The 22,899-nt window shown below is 33.3% G+C and overlaps 2 protein-coding genes and 1 pseudogene across 3 annotated transcripts; 1 reads left to right on the plus strand and 2 right to left on the minus strand.

Moving 5' to 3' along the window:
- Window positions 1-162: 162 nt before the first annotated feature.
- LOC123220095 (probable protein phosphatase 2C 35) lies at window positions 163-5,693 on the minus strand. 2 transcript variants are annotated; one of them, XR_006502980.1, is made up of 5 exons: window positions 3,821-5,691; window positions 1,536-1,667; window positions 888-1,100; window positions 742-801; window positions 163-577 (listed from the first exon to the last, which is right to left on the minus strand). XR_006502980.1 is itself a non-coding variant. In XM_044642110.1 (4 exons), the coding sequence occupies exons 1-4, from the start codon at window positions 4,730-4,732 to the stop codon at window positions 428-430; spliced, it is 1,407 nt and encodes a 468-aa protein (XP_044498045.1). In that variant the 5' UTR covers window positions 4,733-5,693; the 3' UTR covers window positions 163-427. The 2 variants fall into 2 exon arrangements, 1 of the variants encoding a protein (XP_044498045.1); XM_044642110.1 differs by lacking the exon at window positions 742-801 and having other exon boundaries at window positions 3,821-5,693.
- A 5,027-nt stretch (window positions 5,694-10,720) lies between these two features.
- Window positions 10,721-12,431, minus strand: LOC123220591 (S-adenosylmethionine decarboxylase proenzyme 4). Its single transcript, XM_044642854.1, has one exon. The coding sequence runs from the start codon at window positions 12,098-12,100 to the stop codon at window positions 11,066-11,068; it is 1,035 nt and encodes a 344-aa protein (XP_044498789.1). The 5' UTR covers window positions 12,101-12,431; the 3' UTR covers window positions 10,721-11,065.
- A 9,169-nt stretch (window positions 12,432-21,600) lies between these two features.
- On the plus strand, window positions 21,601-22,635 carry LOC123220950 (annotated as a pseudogene).
- The last annotated feature ends 264 nt before the right edge of the window (window positions 22,636-22,899 follow it).

The raw sequence follows: 22,899 nt of genomic DNA on the forward strand, positions 1-22,899 counted from the left end.
CTCAATATTATATGCATAAACATAATAATATATCATTGTTTATGTACAAATTTATACTTATTATTTATATATATAATTTTATTGCAAATCTTTAACCTCGGACATCGAGCAAGCTGACATCATACAAACTGGTTCAGCATCACATGAATATTAAATACGCCATTGCCAAGGAAATGGTGTTATCAATCATATACCTCTGGAAGTTACATCCCTCATTCGATGTTCGTATTGGTGAGATGATCATAAGTGGGGTTTACATATAATTGAACTTTAAAGCTAACATCCCGAGCAACTTTACAGCCATAATGAAAACATATCTTCAAATTCACATTTCCTCGATCATCAACTACCAACTGTTCAATCTGCCAAAAGCCTCTTCAAATCTTTTCATTTCCTTCCTCTCTACCTCTCAATCAGCAGGTTACAGCTATAAGGAGAGCATTTTGTTCTCCCAGTAGCATGTTGTGTGGTTACTGGTTAATAACAGTTTTTCAATAACATCACTAAGATATCCTGGCCTGGAATCAGTGAAGAAGATATGCAGAACAAATGGCTTCTGCTGCCTGAAGCCGACATCCTGATACCAAACAAAATATACAGCATTAGTTAACATTGATTAGATTTTTACTGAATCACAATTTTGGGCAACTATTCTAAAAGATAAGCATGTATCCCTTCTGCAGACACTTCCAGCCTATTGTCTTTTAAAAACCATGTCAATAAAAAAGCATAGATAGGTACCACTTGATAAAATTAAACACAGTATCCAAGGTAGCTTCTAAAAGCCTTCGATCCGGATCACTGCAATGAATTCGAAGGAAAAAATTTTCTTAGCTGCTTCAGCAGAGATAAAATTATGGTTAAAAAAGCAAGCATAAGACAAATACCAATTCTACAGGCTTCCGACGAGTCAGAGATGAACCAGTACTAGCTTGATTTTGAGTAATTGAAACAGTTTGCTGAAGGTCTGACAAATCACTTCTTACTGAACGAAAAAGTTCTGACCCTGAAGGAGTCGCCATGTCAGAACCTCCCTTTCCATTTTTCAGAAGTAAAGGCCTAAGATTGTATCCGCTTGTGTCAGCAGAAGCAGCACCTGGCTGTAGCAATATAAAGAAATATTGGAAATTACACACCAATCAATGGAATGAAAGTAAATATTATTGAGTCATGCCTCAAATTCACAACTTACAAAGTTGCACGAGCAAAGGAAAATGAGACACAGTTCAAATGAATTCTTGTTTCCTATAATTGCCATAATTATGACTTTCTTAGTTCTCCTCAAAAGTTTCCTAGCTGAAAGACACCAAGCATTCACATCCATAGGTTATACTTATCTATGGCTCTAAACTAGGTATTTAAATAAGCTCAATTTGAAAAATAGTTCTCAAAAGTGGAAGTTGACAAAATGCAGATCCTAGGAATCGCTACATGTTTCATTACTAATGAATCAGAGTAAAAGATTCAGCCTATGGTAAGAACTCAAAAAACATGTAGAAAATAAGTAGGCAAACGAAATTTTACATCATGCATACATTAAAAAAGTCTTTAATGTTGACAATGATAATTGTGATATCATCAGTTCGATTTTCATGCTCCAGCCACAGTTTGTATGATTCTCCAGCTATTGCAGAACAAGCATCCCGAGGATCCGTATAATTTGCTGCCTGCACAAAGAAGAAAAATTGTTAGGGAAAAAACAGCAGGGTGAAGAGTAATGCCATATTCAGAGTGAAAAAGAAAAAACTGAGATTTGGATACAGTGGACATAACGATTCAATAATTCATCAAGAAATAAAAAAATAAAAGAAAATATTATGCATAAAGCTGGCAACCAGGAAGAACCTAGTGGAATGAAGAAAATCCCATATCTGATGTCAGAAATTATTGAAGATGTTGATTCCAGTCTAGTATTTAAAGGAAATTCCAAATATGAATCAAACTGAATACAAATAGGCTGGCCCATGGAACCCTTATCCAATTAAATGCCAAGGTCAATGTATTCTGCAAACAGCAGTGGGAATAGACATTACTGTATCTAGGTTAGGCCTGATATACCCAAAGAAACATACAAGTATCCAAAACATGCATTGATATAAAATAAACAAAAACATCTGAGGTAATACTATGTTCCCATATACTCTGATTCCTTATTAAAAAGGGTATGTACAGAATTTTTTTAGAAAGTTGAAATATGTTTTTTAGTAATGAATTAACTAGAATCCATAACTTGGAAAAGGTTCCTTAGAAAATTTTAGTTGGCACTACATGAGGCTACCAAGGGAGGACTTCACACTTGTGCATCTATTCTCTCGTCTTAGCAGTATACCAACTTTCCAAAGAAATTCATCACTTCAGCAACTACTATAAGAAAACAAATTATCGATTTTGAACTTCACAGCAAGTAAGTCAGTTTAATGCTATGTGTGAGATTGGGGTATAAAAGAAATAAAAAATTTAAAACATAACAATAATAATAATAATAAATGAAATTACACAGATTTATCAACTTCTGCTAATGTCTCCAAACTCTCAAATGCCACTGAAAATCAGTACGACACTATGTATGAAATTGGGCTATAACAGTCACCAAAAAAAAAAAAAACCAAAATTACAGAGATTTAACGAATTTCTGCTTATATCTCCAATCTCTCAAATGCCCTCAAATGTTTCCATCTACCTTGAGCATCTAATACCCCCTAATATTCACCTGTGCATACACCAGTCAATGAACTAAATGAACATAATTATATGCATAGTTTCATAGCGGCTTAATCTCTGTTATTGGAATGAGCAATGCAGGATCCAAAACCATCCATTTGCAGAATAGACTTATGACAGCAAGGAAGAAGGATCAATATACCCACAAGACAGACATTAACAACTCTTGAAGTTTTTTTATTAAGGAAAAAAAACACTAACACTTCTGAGCGTACCAAATATATCAATTGCAATCTCATCATATCCTTTTTCTCTCTCTCTTTTTTCATATGATTTTAAATTTTTAATCACACAAGCTGTCAACAAATATGCATTCTTATTGTTTGAGTGCTAATATTGACATAAAAGAAAAATATGGCTTAAGAAAACATTAACAACAAAAATACAAGCCAAACCATTCATAGAGTGTTATGAAGTCAATTTATAACTTCACCAACTATATAAAGGCACCTGGCAAGTTTTTAGTAGAGCACCATGTTTCATAGAAGAAAATATATGAAATCAGAGGGTGTTGAAACTAATTCCTCTGAGTTGTTCTATTCAATTTACGGTTGGTACAATATATAGTTTGAAAAACAAAATAGGAAATCAATCTCCTAAGAACTAAACCAGGAAACAACCAACTAATTTTCACTGAAATAGCAAACAATAAAAACTTTGACTGTCAAACTCCCTAAATTATGGGATTCTTGTATATCAATCATTCCCAACTTGCTCACATTTGACTCAAAACCCGACTTTAACCAAAGGTTTGGTACAGGACTCTTGTATATTCAATTTAGAGTACATACATTATATAGCTTGAAAAACAAAATAAGAAAACAATCTCCTAAAAGCTAAACCAAGAAACAACCAACTAATTTCCACCAAAATAGTAAGCAATAAAACAGGAACAAAACTACAACTGGAAAGTTTAAATTTCGAATTCCTTCAAGTACAGTACTCTTGTATACTTGCCAACAATACAATCCTCAACAAATTCAAAGTTTCACCATAGTGACAATAATTCAATCATGCTTAAATGAATAGCAATAAAGTAAACCAATTAAACAAGACATACATGAATATCTTTAGTCTACTTAGATATTAAGTATCATACCATATCGACAACAGCTTGGCTCGAAAGGAACTCAAATATTCCATCACTGGCAACTACAAAAAATGAATGATTGGAAGTAAGCTGAACCACCGCAACCTCAGGAACTGCAACTACACCAATCTTCTCAGCAATACTATCACCAACACTTCTAGTAAATGCCGTCCCCGGATATATCCCATTCTGAACCCACAACCTGGGAGGATCACCCCCATGGCTCTCTTCATCACTCCATGTCTGAATATTTGGGTCCTTAAGCCCTTCCACCTGATCAACACTCAGAACCCTTGCCCCAGAAAGCTTCACCCTCTCACACTCATCTTTCCTAAATGGCGTTTGATCATGAGACAAGCTCTCAGCAACAATTTTATTCCCATCTTTGACGGCAATTACTGCCCTCGAATCACCCACATTAGCAACATATATTTTATCTCCAATAAGAAGAACGGTAATCGCGGTCGTACCACTCATTGTATCATCAATTTCACTCATATGTAACTCATTATTTACCGTTTGAAATGCTGCATTATAAGCTCTAACAGGATCATCCAACAACAAGGGTTCATTTTCCAATACCTCAATCAATTTTTGCTGAACAAAATTTGAACACTGAGTGCCAAATTGACCATGCCCATCAAATACACCAAAGAAATGAACATTTGGGTTACCTTGAACTTGGGTTTTGATGCAGAAACTGTCTTGGTTTTCCTTATCAGGCGAGTCCGGATAGTGCCCACGTTGTGTCAAGAAAGAGTACTCTAATTTGTAGTTATGTAAGGGAACAGGAGCAGACTCTAGAGTTCTTCGTGTAATCAAGTGCTTGTTATGGAAACTGTTCGGACTCACTTCAGGACGATGATCACCGTCTGATGATGACGGGTATCGACTACAACACTTTCCATGAACACAACCCATTTTTTTGGTAAATGAAATCGGAAAATATAACAGAGAAACAAATGAGCGGAACAAGAATTTGACTAAGGTCTTAAGAGAAACTAAAAATGATTAGAACCACATGGAACATGAAGATGAGAAATTCTTGATGAAAACGGCTAAATGGGTAACCTTTGATTTCAAATTTGTAGCTGTGAAGACGGTAATCTTGTCTACAGTCCATAATAAAAATGAACCTGGAATAAGCAAAATGAAATTCTATGCTTCGAGGGAATACGGTTTCTTGAATGATTAGACTCAGACTCAACTGGATTCCAGCCCAAGAAACGAATTTCAGAAAGAACAGAAGCAACCCAATTAAAAAGCAAAGATTAGAAGAGTGTTAAAGGTCCCAAAACAAGCCTCAGATTGAAGCAAAAATTGGGACATTTTGGTCTGATCGTGAAACAGCTTCTTCCTGGTTTCTTTAATTTTTCCCTTTGTACCCTTTTGCTGCCCACAGCAAAAGAAAGAGAACGCGTTGTGGGATTTTCAAAGAAAAATGGTAGCTTTTCAGGGCACAAGATCAAGGCTCAAAAGAGAAAACACGAGCAGAAAAGTTTGAAGGAAAAGAAAACCCTATAAACAACAACAGGGGTTGGTTTCAAGAGAGGACTCGATGTGCGTGCATGTATGTAAGAACTTGTCCCAAGAACAAAGGCTCGTGTGTAGGTCTGTCTCTGCACAAAAACAAAGGCTCATGTCCCAAGAAAACGCGCACAGGGCACAGTAAAGTAGAACGTGTGAGCAGATTTGTCAAATTTTGATTAAAAATTTATATTCGTAGCAAGTGGACAAGCATAAACCCCGAGCCCCGCTTCTTTACTCATCATCTACTACTAATCAGACGAAGATGGAAGAGAGGAGAAGACCACTCTCCTCTTCTTTTCTCACAGAAATTTGATACAATTGGATGGTCCTTTTCCAAAAATTAATTTTCATTTCATTTTCCCTACAGAAGAAGTCCCCAATTCAAACCAGAAGGAATAATTGTCTCTTAAACAGATGCCGTTGCCCCATTCATCGGTTTGGCCAAATTAAAATTTCCCACCTATGGTATTATAAAAAGACAATTATCATCCTTTAAGTTTGAAAAAGTTATTTTCTATCCAAATCAATCATTCAAATATTATAACATACAATAATACTATATCTATAAATATCTATTATGAATACATAAATAAATATATATTTAATATATATTATTATATTATTAGATGATTTTAAACTAATATTTAAATAATACATAATTACATAATAACATATACAAATATGTATCGATTTACACATTTAAAGTAGATATATATAATATTACTCTATTATAAAAGTGTAATTAACTATTATTTTATCATTGAAGTTTGAAATATTATAATAATATCGTTGTTAGATTGAATTGTAAACAATATTATAAGGGGGTAGAAGTTAATTTATAAAACTTAATAAGGCATATGAATATTTTCCCATATCTTATTTTTAAATTTACATATTCACCCACATATGTTTCAAAGATAATTTTCTCTAATAATTTGTAATACAATATTTACATTCATAATTTGATATTTAATTATTAGATGATATAATTATTATTTTAAAAACTACTGAAAGGTTTATTATAATTTTAAAGTTTTCAAAAATCTCTCTAAAATCTTATAAAATTTTATTAACATTCATAATATTTTTAAAAATTATAATTCACCCTCAAATATAAAATTAAAAATTAAGAGTACAAAAATTATTTAATAAAAATTTGACTATAAAATATTATATGGCTCGACGATTTTTTTTTTTAAATCTATTCAATAATACAATTAAAAAATCTAACATATTTTTAATAAATTTATCATATCCATAAAGAAAATAATTTTTTCAAATTTAAATGATGAAATTTTGATCAACTATGAGTGGAAAGTAGTCATTAACCTTTATTAAACCCTAATAGTAATTAAAAATTCCCATAAATTTATAAATATCACTTAAAATGAAAAAAAAATAATTGAGCTATTTATTTCATAATTTACAATTTTACTTTATGAATAAAATAATAACAAATCTTATATTTTGTATTTTAGGTGATATTTTATAATAATATATACTATTTTCTACCTTAATTCTTTATTTGTGATCACGATTTAGATAGAAACCAAGGGAATTAAATTTGCCTTGTTGAACATGATTTTCATATCTAGCCTTGACTTGATCAATGGGTTGGCCTGACCAATTTTTTATTTGATCGATGCGAATGATAAAATGGATAAGTGATGTTATGGTATAACAAAAGAATTTAATTTGATTTGGCTCACAAGTTAGATAAATTATTTGATTTGATTCGAATTTCGCTTGTGATTCGATTTAAATTAAGTTAAGCAATTGTTAAATAATACCGTTTTATTAATAAGTCACAAATTCAAACTATAAATCTGAGTTGTATATTTAAACCATAAATTTAATAAATTCAAGTAAAACTCGAATCAAATTTAAACTGAACTCGAACCATCCTTAATGTTAGCTAAATGAACTTGAGTTAAGTTTTTATTCAAATTGAACTTGACTCAAAAGATATTTAAACTCAATTCGATTTATATTTACCCTTATTTAAATATACATAGAATTGCTTGACTTCAACCTAAACAGGTGTGTTGCCAAAATGTTTTTTTTTATGATCGGGACCAAAACTGTGTCTCTTTAAGAAAGAATCTACATCTTATTATAATATAAGTGTGGAAAAGTATAGTTATTGACTGAGTCTTAAGGGTCTTCATAAAAGTAACCATTCTTTAAATTCTATCCCCTTTCCACGTTAGTCATGAAGCTAGCATAATGGCAATTTTACCCCTAAACAACGCTTCTATTTCCCTCTTCATTTTCTTCTTATACGCCAAGCCCAGTCCAAATATTCAAAAATTGAAAGCACAGTGAAAGCGAAACAAGCAATTTAAAGACCATGGACACAAATTAAATAGGCCAAATGACTATGTCCCACCCAAAGTATGCGCTTTTGTCAAGTTTCCCCCATTAACATTGAAAATACCATTTACCCATCCATGGGCTATTAAATTTAACGGAACCCTAGCCCCTAAAAAATTTATCTCATTTCCCCCCCTAAAATTTTAAAACTAACAATTTTTTCCAACCCAACTTTTAAAAAACAGCATTTTCCCCCTTAGGGTTTTCAATTTTCTAGAGTTAGTTTTTCGGCATCGTTTCTTTCTCTCCTGTGACCTCCAAGCGACTCCTCTTCCTCTCCAGTGCGGCCTCCTTCTGGCGATTATACTAGACACGGTCGTTGAGTCGTCTTCGTCGAGACGAAGATGAATCGTCTTTGTCTAGAGATGAAGACTAGGTCTTCGTCTCGACGAAGATAAGTCGTCTTCGTCGACGACAGTTTCTAGGACAACCGTCGAAAGGAGGCCACACCGTAGAGAAAGAGGAGTAGCTTGGAGGTCACCGGAGAGGAAGAAACGACACCGGAAAACAAACTCAGAAAATTGAAAACCCTAGGAGGGAAAATATAGTTTTTTAAAACTTGGGTTAGAGAAAATTATTAGTTTTTAGGGTTTATGGGGGAAAATAAAATCAAATTTAAGTTTATTTTTAATAATACAAATAAAATGATGATTTTATCCTTGAAACCGTTAATTTTAACTGATCACGGGTGGATAAATGGTATTTTTAAAGTTAATAGGAAGAAACAAAGATTAGCGTATACTTTGGGTGGGAAATAGTTCTTTGACCAATTAAATATATAACATTTAGTTTGACACGTTATGTCACTCTGGCTTGGAATTTAAAATTAGAAATGCAAATGGGTAGGTAAAGTAAAAAGCTCACCAGCCCACCTTTTTTTTTGTTTTTTACGAAGGAATTTCATCGCATCAAATTTTTTTTTAAAAATCAAATTAATTATATTAAACAGAATAAATTTTGAATTTAATAACTAATCTCATAACTATTAAATTAGCTAAATAAAAAATTTGATCTAAATATATTATTAAAAAATTTTAAATTTATATTATTTTATATATACAATCTTTTTTTTACCTGTTTAAATTATTATTATATTAACAACAAATTTTAGTACGGAAAAAATAGATAGTATGGGCCAGTTGGACCTTGCAGAAGCCCAACTTATTCTAAAATGCAGCCCATAATTTAGACCCAGGGTTTGTCATCTACTAGGCTCAACCAAAGGAATATGCGCTTGTATAAGTTTGCTGGAAATTCAGGTACTGGCCCAGTGTGGCTATTCTTTGAAAGATTAATGCATTGCACATATCCTTTGTTGAATCAATTGTTCTATTATTTTCTCTCACATATATAAATTGAATTTTCAATCCTTCTCTTCCATCTTCAAAAGTTCATCTCAGCATCCCCAACTGTTGTCGATCAAAATCTAACTACATCTGATAAATCACTTTTCCGCTTTAAAGATAAATAAAAAAAAAGTAACGGAATCAGAAATAAAACTTAAAAAGGTTGAATACGGAGTTAATGACAAAATGTTGAAATATAGTATAATTAATATAAAATTACAAGGGTTTTATTAATATTTTGCATATACTATAGTTAAAACTTTTTAAAGTCAAAGGGGTATGTAGACCCCTAATGACCAACTCCCTCTTCACAAATAATATCTTGTAGAAATTTTATGATAAATACAGTTATTTAAGGTTGGAAGGTTTTTGAAAATTAAAAAAGTTTTGTTTTAGATTTATATATTTAATTTGATATATTTGAATGTCGTTTTTTATTATTTAATTATGAATATAGTTGGACTGAAGAAAATGTAGCGTATTTGCATGAGTTTGAATCAATTTTTAGTATACGTTATTCGTAACATACAAGGTATTATTTGCATGGGATCGAATCAATTTTTAGTACATCCTTAGCATTAACGTTAACCTGTTCTCCATGTGTTTTTATCCAGACTTAAATCTCCGTAAACTCATTCTCACTCTTAACCATCAATATTCTAACTATATTATAACAACATTAAATAATATAATATCATAAAATCATAACATTAAACAATATAACAATATAAAATCACATTATTAAATAATAAAAAATTATATTTTACAATAATAACAATATAAACCTGAATCTTTATAAGGTTGAAGATAAGGATAATTTAGATATTTTAACACATAAAATAATAAAAATATTTAAATTATAAAAAATATGATACAAATATATATGTGAACTCATTTTAGGATAAAAAATTCAATATTTTAAAAACAAAAATGTATTGGCATTGACAAAGCCAGTCAGTATGGTGGCATAGACGTAGACCAATTACAGTATTCAAAATAGATGACATTATATAATATTTATTTAAAATGTGACAGCACGACAAACAACTATAAAAGGCTGGGCAACTCCCACATCAGATTCATAATCATAGTTTAGAAAGAATATTTTACTTTTTCATTTTTGCACCCTACACCCTTTCCCATGCAAAAATTAGAATTAAAATCTAAGTTTGTTCGAATTTAAAAATAAGTTCGATTTGATCAAACTCAATTCAAATAAACTCAAGTTTAATAGTGAAATATTTTCAAACTCGAATATGAAGAGTGTTTAGTTTATAAAACTCATCAGTTTGAAAAAATTCGATATAAATAAACTAAAATAATATCGCTTTAATTAATATGTATCTAAACAATTTGACTATAATATTGAATCAAGCTCAAAACTTTATTTAATTTGAACTTAAACTCAATTTCTTTTAATTAAGTCGAACTCAAATAATTTTAAAAGAAATTCAATGAACTTAAACTTAACTTCATTCAAATCTAACCCAAATAATAATTGTGAACTTAGTAGAAGAGAAAGACGAAGAAGAAGAGAAATGCGAATGAAACATACTAAAACCATAATAAGAGAGAAAAAGTGAGGAGAGGGACATTAAACAAGAGAGATTAGGAGCAAATATTGATATATAAAAGGAAATTAAAAAGAAAAGAAAGTAGATATATAAACCTCAAAACATCGGCACTTTTTTTTTTTTTTTTTGGTTTTTAAATAATCTCCCCACCACTACACAAATAAGCTCAAAAATCTTAGGCGTGACAAGCCTAAGTGGGGTGCATTATCATGGTGATCCCAATTTCCCTCTTTCCCTTTTTCTACTTCCACTTTTAGTTTTTATCTTTCTACGCAAGTCAACCTCACATTCATCACCCTTTTCAGCCAATCACGTCTCGCCACATCATCACCCGAGCCCCTAAAAATTTCCCAATTCTAATTGATTAATTTAAACCCTAATCCTATCCCCCCTCCCCCACCCCCCACAATATATTTATCTCTTCTTATCTACTACTTCCGGCGAGCCACCGTGAACGCTTGAAACACCACACTTCCCGCCGCCGGAAACTCGTCCATTACGCAACTCCGGCATTTCCAACCCAGTGGCTCTATCGCACGTGCTACATGTGCCCACATCTCATGGCTACTGCAGGTTGTTGAGACTGAAAAAGTAGCAGGCTTGAAAATTTGTACCACTTTTTTCAACATCTTCGTGATGTCGTCATGGTCGTCGAAAATGGACCCCACGCATTCGAAGCTGGCGTAGCTGTAACCGTCCTCCGGCGTGACGTGGATGGTGGAGTAACGATCACCGTCAATGCCATTCATTGAGTAGCCACATGGGTCGAATGCGAAATCGCAGATAATGGCGTTTGGATTGATGTCGTCGATGCCGGTGAGTTCAGTCATTTCTTTGCCAGCAGTGTCGCCGTTTTTGCCGTCATTTGCTCGCCTGAAAAATTTCCGAGCGAGTACGCGGTCGAGCTCAGTCATGCATATCTCCATGGTGAATGTAATTTCAGCCGGCATGGTGTCTGCAACGAGATGGGTTTGGTCACTGGCGGTGAAAACATGCCAGGAATGAGATGGCATTTTGGAGGGCATAACGGAGGCTTTTCGATAACAAAGGTTGATGGGCAGATTCTCTTCCAAGTAAATGACTTCTTCCTTAAAGCTGGTGTGAGGAAAAGGTTGAGCTTTGGGGAAGATGAAGCTGCCCCTAGTGTACCTACAGGCGCATAAATTGAGGCCTAAATCCTGAGCATAATTCATCAATGGACGGATGGATTTGAGGAGCTGAGTTGTCCCACAGGTCTTTATGATAACCTTTGTGGGGTAAACAAAAAGGCTCGATTCCGATAACACGTAGGCATCAAAATATTGGTTTCCAACTGCAGAAACCACAGTGCATTGCACAGCATCAAGAACTTCCTGAATAGACTCGAAATCAAGCAGGCGAAGGCCCATATCAATTTCAACAGGGTCATCACCAAAGAAATGAATCTCCAGGCGCTTCTCAAAACCCTCAAACCCAGAAATAGCCATAGAAATCAAGAGAAGATGATCAGAGACTCGAAAGAAATGTAAAGTGACAGTGAAATGTCCAAGTGAAAGTAAGCAGTCGAAGTGCTAATGTATGTTTGTGAGGTGGCGTGAGAAAGTGGAAGGTGAGAGAGAAATGGCAGGTTAAATGGTATTTATAGGTGGGTGATCGGTGAGAGAGAGTGGGGTGGGAGAGAGCAAGAGGGAGGCATGCGGGTGAGGCAACCAAGAATCATGATTGCAGGCATAATGAAGTGAATAAGATGATGGTATATGTTACCATTTTTTTCTGTATTTTCTATTTTTATTTTCTTTGTGCGTAAAAGATTTGAGATTGAGATTGGGAGAAATCTCAAAATCTATCTTTCATCAGACAAGAACAGACAACAGCAATCCGATTTTATGCTCACGCGCATGCTTCCATTCAATTTTCTTCTTTCTCCATAGCTGCCAAACTCTTCCTATCTTCCATTTTACCCGTAACTCATCACTACTGGTTTTGACAATATAATGGATTATGCAATTCTTTTTACCAACAGGGTTATTAATAAAAAACATGTTTAACCAGTTAAACTCAGTCAAATTAATGTGATTAGCCAACAAACTGGGAATTAGTATGGGATCATCAAATCATTGAGAAACTTTTAGGATTCTTTTTCATCAAAAAATTAGGGCAAACAGTAGCCGGTAATTAAGATTAATAATTAAGACTATCTCATCATATGGTTGGTTCAAAATAATTTGGACTAGGGCATTAGGTCAAATGTATAAAATATATTCAGCATATTAATGTCCAAGTCATTTCCCTGGCATCAAAGTTAAATTCTAAACACAAAACATAATCATAAACTAAAGACTAAATGTCTGCCGATGCATGACAACAACATATCATCAGCTTGTGTAAGATATGAAAACTTAAACGATTATGATGAAACAGTGAAAGGATTTGATGTTAAGTTAATTAAAGAACAGAAGAAAATGGTGGAAAGTGAAGGATGTAATGAGATAAAGAGAAATGGAGAAGTGGGTTAATAGGGACAAGTTTGTCGATGGCAAAGAGGGCAAGTCTTAATTAAGAAAAGGGTAGACGTGCCCAAATATCATCAGTATTATAGGATGAAAATGAAAATAATAATAATAATAATAATAATAATTATGCAAGTTTGCAAAATACAAAACAGAAAAACAAAAGGAATCAGGCGTGGCAGATAAACAATGAGAATATTTTTGAACTAGGGAGGTCCCGTACGTGAAATCTAAAGCAAGGTACATCATTTTTATTCTCCATGCAATTTCATGTAGGAGGCATTATCATCCATTTCTCTATCTTTTTTTTTTTTTTTCCTTTTTTATACAATTGCCCCTAATTATCACCATTTTACTAGTTAATTCAATTTCAAACACAATGGACTTTCAAAACTGTTGCTACTTTTCATGAGTTTGATAAAAGTTTATGCTATAATCACTTGGTTCTAAACCAAACCCTTTTTGTCTTCTTGCATGCCTTTATGTTTACTTGTACAGTATACTTTTATATTTATTAATCAAATGACCATATTTTGAGGGGTTGTAGTAAATGACCAGCTCTTGAAGGATTAAATGTTAATGACCAATAGAAGACAAATTGATAAAAATACTCTTATATATTTAGAATAGTGTTACGTACACAAACAATGACATGTTATTAGATGATTGAATAGATAAAAATTAAAGATAAAATAAAAGTCAATCACATGATGACATATCGTTGTTTGCTCTAATCACTTGGTTCTAAACCAAACCTTTATTGTGCTTGTCGTTTTATTTCATTTCATGTCCTTTGGTCACTTTTTTTGTTTGTTTATTTTGGTTGTAAAGAAAGCTTAACAGGAATGTTAAACTTCGAAGGAATGAGGTATTGAAAAAAAAAAAAACTAGGGTTTTTATAAATATTTGTCATTTATTGCTAGAATGCATGAATCAGGCGTACATGTGTAAGTACTATAAACTAAGCCCAAGACCTGAGATTTCATGCTAGAAAGTTTGATGTTTATGACCAACTTAAAATATGAAGGTATATTGATAGCTAAATAAGCTAAAGAGTTTTATTGTTTATTTATTTAAATTGTGGAGTTAGTAAGTTTAATCTAGAGGTGGAGGTAGTACTATTTTTTGGTGTAGGATATTAGGGAAATTAATTAAAATAAGCAGCCAGTTTGCCGCGTAAACCTTTTTGGGTAATAATTCTTAGCTTTTACCTTTTTAAGCAAATCATATTTTTCATTTCAAAAATATTCTTCATCTTATATCTCAACGTTTACAATAGATTTCACAGTAGCTTTCGTAGATTAATCTTTCATATTTCAGAGGATACGTATTAAACTTAATTTTTTTGTAATGAATAAGGTTAATTTTTTATATAATAATTGATTCTTATATACATTTATACAATTACAAAATAATGGATATATCTGACGTTTTCTCAAAACAATGCATTTTTCCAAGCGGGTGCGAAAATATGCGAAATTGTGCGTGAAATAGTGCAAGCGCATAGAAAGATGTAGCAACGTTGAAAGGGTGCGTGAAAGGGTACGGGTGCGACAATTTGAAAAAGAGTGTGTAAAGGGGTGCGGGAAGGGATGCAACTACGTGAAAGGGTGTGACAATTTGAAAAGGGTGCGAGTACATGAAATATAAAAAATATATATATTATATATATTATATTAATAATATATATAATATATATATTTGCATTTCCCGCACCCCTTTATATTTATATAAAGGGAATATAAAGGGGTGCATAGAGGGGTGCAGGAAATGCAATTTCCTGCATCCACACTTGTTTCCACACCCTTTCATGCACCATTTCCAAATTTGTCACACCCTTTCATGCACCTACACCCTTTCACGCACCCTTTTCAAATTTGTCGCATCCTTCCACGCACCCGCACCCCTTCACACACTCTTTTCAAAATTGTCACACCTTTCCACTCACCCGCACCCCTTCTCACAACCCTTCACGCATTCTTTCCAAATTGTCGCACCCTTTCACGCATTCACACCCCTTCACGCACCTGCATCCGTTCTCGCACCCCTTCACACACTCTTTCCAAATTGCCGCACTCTTTTACATACTCGCAACCTTTCCCGCACTCTTTCCAAATTTCCACACCCTTCCACGCACCAGCACCCGCACCCGCACCCGTACCCTTTCACGCATCATTTCACACATTTTTGCACTCGTTTGAAAAAAACGTACCGTTTTGAGAAAACGTCCATTATATCCATCATTTTGTAATTGTATAAATGTATATAAGAATCAATTATTATGTAAAAAATTAATCTATTTTTCATCTATAGATATTATTCATTATAGAAAAATTAAGTTTAATACGTATCGTCTGAAATATAAGAGATTAATGCTGTGAAAGCTATTGTAAAAGCTGAGAAATTAGAAGAGGTATATTTTTGGAATAAAAAATATGATTTGCTTAAAAAGGTAAAAACTAAGAATTCGTACTGAAAAAGGTTTACACGACAAACTGACTGTCTATTTTAATTAATTTCCCAGGATGTTATTGCAAATTTTAAAAAATATTTTTTCTTTTTGTTTTTTTAAAAATAAATTTTATCGTGCTGCTAAAAGTTTTGCCGAATCACTAAACTTGACAAGAATAATTAGCTTTTGTATTTAGCACCTATACCCTTAAAATGCTACTAGAAAATCCTAACCCCTATAGTTTTAAATGTTGCACTTACCCCCTAAATTGAAATTTAGTCTCCCGCTAGAAAGTTTAGCGTTCCCACTAAACTTCTTGAAATTCATTCAGCTAATCAAAATCAAGATTTCTTGCTTGTATTTCTAATAATACAACAATCCATTCAATTAATTAAAATGAAAAAAAAAATCATTATATATATCTTTTTATATAGATTTAATAATTTTTCTTGTTTGAAGTTGTGCTTGTCTTGTGTAAAATTTGGACTGCAAGCTTTTAAGTTAGAAGAAAACTACAGTTAGAGTTGAAAGATTTTAGGTTTTTTCTGTAAGTTAGAGATGTGGGCAAACTTATATTTAATTTCGTCATTTGGTCATGAAGGTTTAGTCTTTCAAGAATTCATCAGTAAAGTATATTCCGCTCAAAATGTGGGCATTTTAATTAGGCCAAAAGACTTCCAATAAAATTATATGCACAATTTTATATATAAATAATGACTTATTATTATATAATTAGATGTTATTTTATTTTTAATTTAAAATTATTTTATCATATTACAATATGTCACTATTTATGCACATTATTTGTCTATCTAGTATTATTCAAAGACTTATTCCCACCAAAGGTTTAGCCCATAGTTAAACTTTCATCCGTTAAATTTTAAAAATCTAAATACTAATTCATCAACTGTTAAAGTTAACAAAATTCATTAAATCTAATAATATAATTATCATTTAATCAATAATATTAAAAAAGATAAAATTTTATTTCATTTTTCACTTTAATTTTAAAAACTAATAATTTCCCATAAAACATAAGTTTTGAAAAGTATTTTCCCCCTGTTAAGGTAACACATTCTCTGGCAACAAAATATACTCCAATTGCCTTCTCTGAGCCCAACGACCTTCTTTTTCTAGCACCTTCTGTCACTCCCAATGACAGACTATCTGACAGAATTGGTTGAATCTCGTTTATTGAAGGCGAAGTCATATGCTTGTGTTCATCTTCAAATCGACATTGGATGTGCATCTTTGTTCGTCTTCGAATCTACAATCGCCCTTCATTTTTGTTCGTATTTGAATTGACAGTCTTCTTCATTTGTTCAAATGGACATGTGTGGAGAGTCGACAAAACATGAGAGAAGACAAAAATAGTGAGAGAAGGAGAGCACTGACGAAGATTATTCTACCAAATTCAAAGAAGGAGAGCCAACGAAGATGGGAGATGAATTGTGAGAGGAGAGTGTCGATGGAGAATATTGGTTGATGACCGAATTCCCTAAATCTAAAAGAGATGAAACCTTAGAACTAGGGGGGCGGGGAGGAGGAAGTCACTTTTCAAAACTATAAAATATGAAGTTAGAGTAATATAGTCAGTTTTCAAAGCTAAATTAAAAAAAAAAATTAAATTTTATTTTTTTAATATTACTAGTTAAATAACGTTTTTACCTTTATAACTAACAGAAAATTTTAACAAAAGTTGAATAACGGATGAGTATTTAGATTTTCAAAAAGTAGCAAATATCACTTTAACAATGCACTAAACCTTGGGTGGAAATAAGTCTTTTGGCCTTTTAATTAATAACTCTATTTATACTTAGCTCCACTAATTACTTACTCCATGATCACTCTAGCAAATTATGTTTTAGTTTCTAGTTTAATTAGAGTTAATTTAGGCCTTAAATTTCAAATATATCCAATGCCCTATAATTGAATGTTGAATTTATTCTTTACAATTTAAATAATATACAAAAAAAAGAAGAAACTAGCAAGTAGTATTGATGATTAAATTGAAAAAAAAAAAAAACCAAATACGGGAAATAATGGGAGTAATTAGTGGCTTGGTTGGGTTTGCTTTTGGTGGCAGTTTCCTAATTGAATTGAACTACCTTATATTATCATCACGTTTTCCCACTATTGTTGGCTCTTATTTAAGACTTTATACACAAGATTATACTCATAATTCTTCAACATGATCAAGTCTAAAGTGTATATTTTTTTATATATAATTAAGAGTAGAAAATGGTAGAAAATTAATGGTGGGTTTAATTAGAATATAAAAAAAAAATTATAAACGTTAATAGGGAAGAAGAGAAGAAATAATTCGGATTATCTATTTTTATGAATAATCTTATGGGTGATTTACAACTCTTATTCTAACCACAATACGTATGTAATACATGCACCACCCAAACCAACTCAAAAACATTCCCTATCTTTCACATTCAAATTCGTGTCATTCTTGCAAACAGGTAATTCGAATTCTCATAAAATTAGTGTATTTAATTTACGTTAAATGAGTAATATCATGTGTACTAACTTTAAATTTATCATGTGATTATATGTTATTTTACTTTTAATTTAAAATTCTCTAATCATACAATAACATATATCTAATATATATTTATTTATGTTTTCAAAGTAAATACAAATAATTTTATTACCGGTAGATAGTCAATCTTTCAATCAATTCTTGTTTAAAAAGTTTCAAAACAAAATCCCATTTGATCTATATCCAAAATTTTAACTCATACAAGGTTAATTTAAAAGGACAAAGAAAGAAATCTTCTCTTTTTCTTCTTCAATCTTTCTGTTCTTCTTTCCAAACTCTACATCTAATAATAATAATAATAATTAATCATGGAAGCCTAGGCTAAAGCCCCCCATGATCGGCCCTACTAATCAGTTGAATGTGCCCCCGACAACCGCCGTGCCCGGCCCTACGCAACTACACATCATCCAAGCTGTGCCCTAACTTCTGGGCAGATAAGGCTCCATTTTTTTATCTTGTGTTAAACACAGAGTCCCCACTGGGTCCTTTGTTGGGCGACATTTGCATTTGCCCAAGTGGCTTTAGCCGCCATCCAACCTTGCACGCGCACATTTTCCCACACATGTGACAATTTTTATTTATTTTGCCTACTGGAACAACACTAATGAGCGTTGCTGAGTGCTACTGTACCATGCGCACAGCATAAATATTGTACAGAATTTTGTACAAAGCCCCACCATGATAAGTCTCATTCCTTGCATTTGACTTTGCTTTATTTGGACAATCTGGATTAGGTGGGTGTCTCTGTAAGCTTCACAATCTTTCTTGGATTTCAATTAGGCCAATCATCACTCATCGACACATGGAAGCTAGTTGAGTTTCTCCACTCCACTGCTTGATTAACACTTCTCAGTATCCCCAATCCCCCCAGTTGGTAGTTGGAGTGGTAATAAAAAGATTTTTAATATAAGAAAATATAAATTTAAATCTTTAATAATATTTTAAGATTAAATTTTAGAATTTTACTTATTTAATATGATTAGTTAAATCTTAAAAAGGATGATCCAATATGGGTGGGGTTATGGGTAAAAAAAAAAGGAACACTTCCAATATTGGCAAAACCACAAAAGCACTATCATGAACACTACACAATACAAATGTTGATGAATCTATTGGTCTGGTTCCTCTATCTTGGAGCTTTTGATTGTTCATAATGGATCTTGTTTGTTTTTTTCATATTGTCTGCGAGTGGAAAGACAGCGACATCCATTAATGATCCATCTGCATCTCCATCTCTATCTTAATTAACATGAAACTTGATATACATTCTAAAAAATGGTCCAAGAGCTAGATGGGTTATGAATAATTTAAGCTGGGGTTGGATGATGATGGCCACCCACAGCAACCAAAGGGGAAAGGATTTAGACACAAATTAGGCATAAAAATAATATAATGGTGAGAGTTGCCCCCACAAAGCCACGAACCCATATATGAAAATGAGTGGGACTGTGAAGTTTTGCCTCGAGCCCAGACATGGCCTAAATCTATCTCGATATTGAAGGCATATTGAACAACTAACACGCCACATCATTCCTCGTGCTGACCCAGCTAGCTACTGCATCTCTCTCTATTTTCTATAATTATATTATTTATATATAAAAGGAAAAAGAAAAAAAAATCAATGAGAATCTATATCTCTCTCGATTGCTCCACGCAATTAAGCATCATTCTACTGTGTGACTTGTGACAATAACAATATTGATCTTCTCTCTCACTCTTGCCCTCCCTTTACACTTCTGTCTACTGTCATTACTATTGCTATTACTGTTTCTGTTACTTTCCCGTAAATTTTAAGTCTTCTGTACACCAACATTTTCCATCATTAAGTATTTTTGTAGATTCTGGTTAACATATATGTGGTGGGTGGAAGTGGGGTTAATTTGAAGTTAATGTTATGGGTTGCCATTTACGGTAGAATAGAAATGTTGAAGTAAAAGGCTTTTTTATGAAAGTTTTAATGAGTTGCATGCGGTGGAGCTGACATAAACATGGTGTCATGTCCGTCATATGAAAGAGAGAGAGAAATGAAGAAGGAGAAGAAGAAGAAGTTGAGAGTTTCAAGAGATTTTCATGGATAAAATATTAAGCACAAAAACAATTGATGATACATACAAAGGTAGAGGTCTTTTAGAAGGCACTGATGATTAAGAGCAAGTGAGGCATGGATATGTAAACATGGAGGCCATCATGTTCCCTCTGCTCCAAACTCTCTGTCCTCTTCAAAAGTTAGTATTAACTTATTAACCAAACTTTCTACATGTATCTTAGCACTTGCATGCTGCTTCTGCAAACCCAAATTCTAGTATTATATATTGGACAAAATCTCTGAGTAGGTGTTGAAAAGCTCCTACAAGTTTCAACACTTTCTCCAATGAGAAATCAGTGGAAAGTGTCATTAGGCTTTTCTCCCCCTCAGTGGACTTATTAAAAACTTCATCTTCCACCCATTGCCGACATCTCGGAACTCTTAATCCTTGTTTAATAAGTGTGCTTTGTCAGCAAATTAGATTCTAATATTGTACTACACATTATAACCCTCCATTTTTTTATACCTTTAATCAATTCATTTCAGGCGAACCCATATCTTATCTCTCCTCTCTCTCTCTTTCTCTCTCTCTATATATAGACACTTCACCACATTTCCTTTTCTTTCTTTCCTTGATTAAATTAAACTGGAAATTAGTGAAGCAAAGAAGGGGTTGAGAAAGAGAAGCCCACCGTCTGGTTTGATGGGGAAGGAATTAATAATCTAGTTGTGTAGCAGTAGGTAGAAATGAGATGGTGTATCTCTTACTTTACTTAAAAAATAACATAATCATTATATGTTGACATGTTATGAGTGGATTATATGCATAACGTGATATGAATTGTACATCTAAAAATGTTTTGATTAGATTAGTCTTGTGTCGAAGTAGAATTCAGATTCTTCTCCCTTTTTAATACTCAGTGATTAAATAATTTTGAATTAATGATAAATTAACATATCAATCACAGGATAACACATATAAGTATATACTTATTTATGTAATAAAAATGGATACAAATAATATTACTCTTTAATACTAGTACAAGAGTTAAGAATAAGGATCATACCACAACTGATTCTGGGATGCTTGCTTCAACCATATCTCAAAACCATATCCTCTTATATTTAATGGGTAGCTTGCTGTTTGACTTGCCAACAAGCAAAAATGGGCAAGAGGGCAAGTTTAGAAAATGTGTTTAGCTTCAAAGGATTTCTAAATACAGTGATGGGATGGCTTTTATTTAACTGAAATATATGTAAGTTGGTTTAAAATAGTTGTTTTTTGAAATTATTTTAAACAATGCTAAAAGTACTTGTAATAATAAGTTGAAGACACAGCGTCCTTCTTTCTCTCCCTCACAGCTCTGTCCTTTGAATAATCTACCAATTAAGTTAAATGTTGTAACCATATCATTCTCAAAAGCGCACACACAAAAGGCAGGCACAGGATGGCCTCATGGAGCGGCACTCCTCCTCAGCTAATGCTAGGCCTCCTGTTCCTCCTCTGCCCCATCACCACCACAGCTATTATTCATCAACCTTCGCGGGCCTCTAACATGACTGAATTTCATGAGGCTCTGACCTTTCGCAATGGTGATGAATGTGGCTCTCAGGATACTTATCCCATCCACATTGCCATGACCCTTGACGTCAATTATCTTCTAGGTACAATAGCAGCTGCATTCTCATTGCTGCAACACTCAACTTGCCCGGAAAACTTAACATTTCATTTCCTTCAGACTCATTTCAAACCTCAACTCTTTTCCAGCATCAAATCAACCTTCCCTTACTTGAATTTCACGATTTATCATTTCGACTCCAACCGGGTTCGTGGGAAGATATCCAAGTCAATTGGGCAAGCTTTGGATTAGCCTCTAAACTATGCAAGAATCTATCTAGCCCATATTATGCCAAAAACCGTCAAACGGGTAATTTATCTGGATTCAGACCTAGTTGTGGTGGATGATATTGCAGAACTATGGGAAATTGATATGGAGGGCAAAGCGTTGGCCACACCAGAATACTGCCATGCCAATTTTACAAAATATTTCACTGATGCATTTTGAGCAGATCCTGAAATAGCCAGCGTTTTTCAGGGAAGAAACCCCCGTTACTTTAACACAGGAGTGATGGTGATGGAGGTTGCTAAATGGAGAAAAGTAGGATATACACAGAAAGTTGAAGAGTGGATGGTTGTGCAGAAGCAAAAGAGGATATAGACATTGGGGTCATTGCCACCGTTTTTGCTAGTTTTGGTTGGGAACATTAAGTCAGTTGATCATAGATGGAACCAGCATGGCTTCGGCGGTGACAATGTCGAAGGCAAATGCAGGAGCCTGCATCCTGGCCCTATTAGCCTTCTCCGTTGGAGTGGAAAGGGTAAACCATGGCTGAGATCAGAGCTTAGAAAGCCTTGTGCTATTGATCATCTATGGGCACCTTATGACCTTTACCGTTCATCACGAAGATCCTTAGAAGAGTAAAATTTAGGGGCAATGACAAGACGGAAATAATGTGAGAAATCTTTAAGAGGTTACAATGTTAGATTTTTCAAGTAAAATTGGATTGACCAATCCAAATGGGAATATTTTTTAGAGGGCCTATGGTTCTGACTTTGCTGTCAGTAATTTTTTCCTTTTTCCTTTCCAATTTTGAACCACCGCAGGACATCCTTGTTAGCAACCAATAGACATAAAACCCTGCTAAATCTCTCTCTGTGGTTATGTCTCTGTAAGCCTTCAAGTTGT

This window comes from Mangifera indica, chromosome 7, assembly GCF_011075055.1.
Source record: "Mangifera indica cultivar Alphonso chromosome 7, CATAS_Mindica_2.1, whole genome shotgun sequence".
NCBI classification, from domain to species: domain Eukaryota; kingdom Viridiplantae; phylum Streptophyta; class Magnoliopsida; order Sapindales; family Anacardiaceae; genus Mangifera; species Mangifera indica.

Coding starts and splice junctions, on each gene's coding strand:
- LOC123220591 (XM_044642854.1), bottom strand. CDS start 12,100: ATGGCTATTTCTGGGTTTGAGGGTTTTGAGAAGCGCCTGGAGATTCAT.
- LOC123220095 (XM_044642110.1), bottom strand. CDS start 4,732: ATGGGTTGTGTTCATGGAAAGTGTTGTAGTCGATACCCGTCATCATCA. Junction 1,101..1,535: donor ACATTAAAGACTTTTTTAAT/GTATGCATGATG, acceptor ATATTGCTACAG/CCAGGTGCTGCTTCTGCTGA. Junction 578..887: donor GTCGGAAGCCTGTAGAATTG/GTATTTGTCTTA, acceptor GTTTGGTATCAG/GATGTCGGCTTCAGGCAGCA.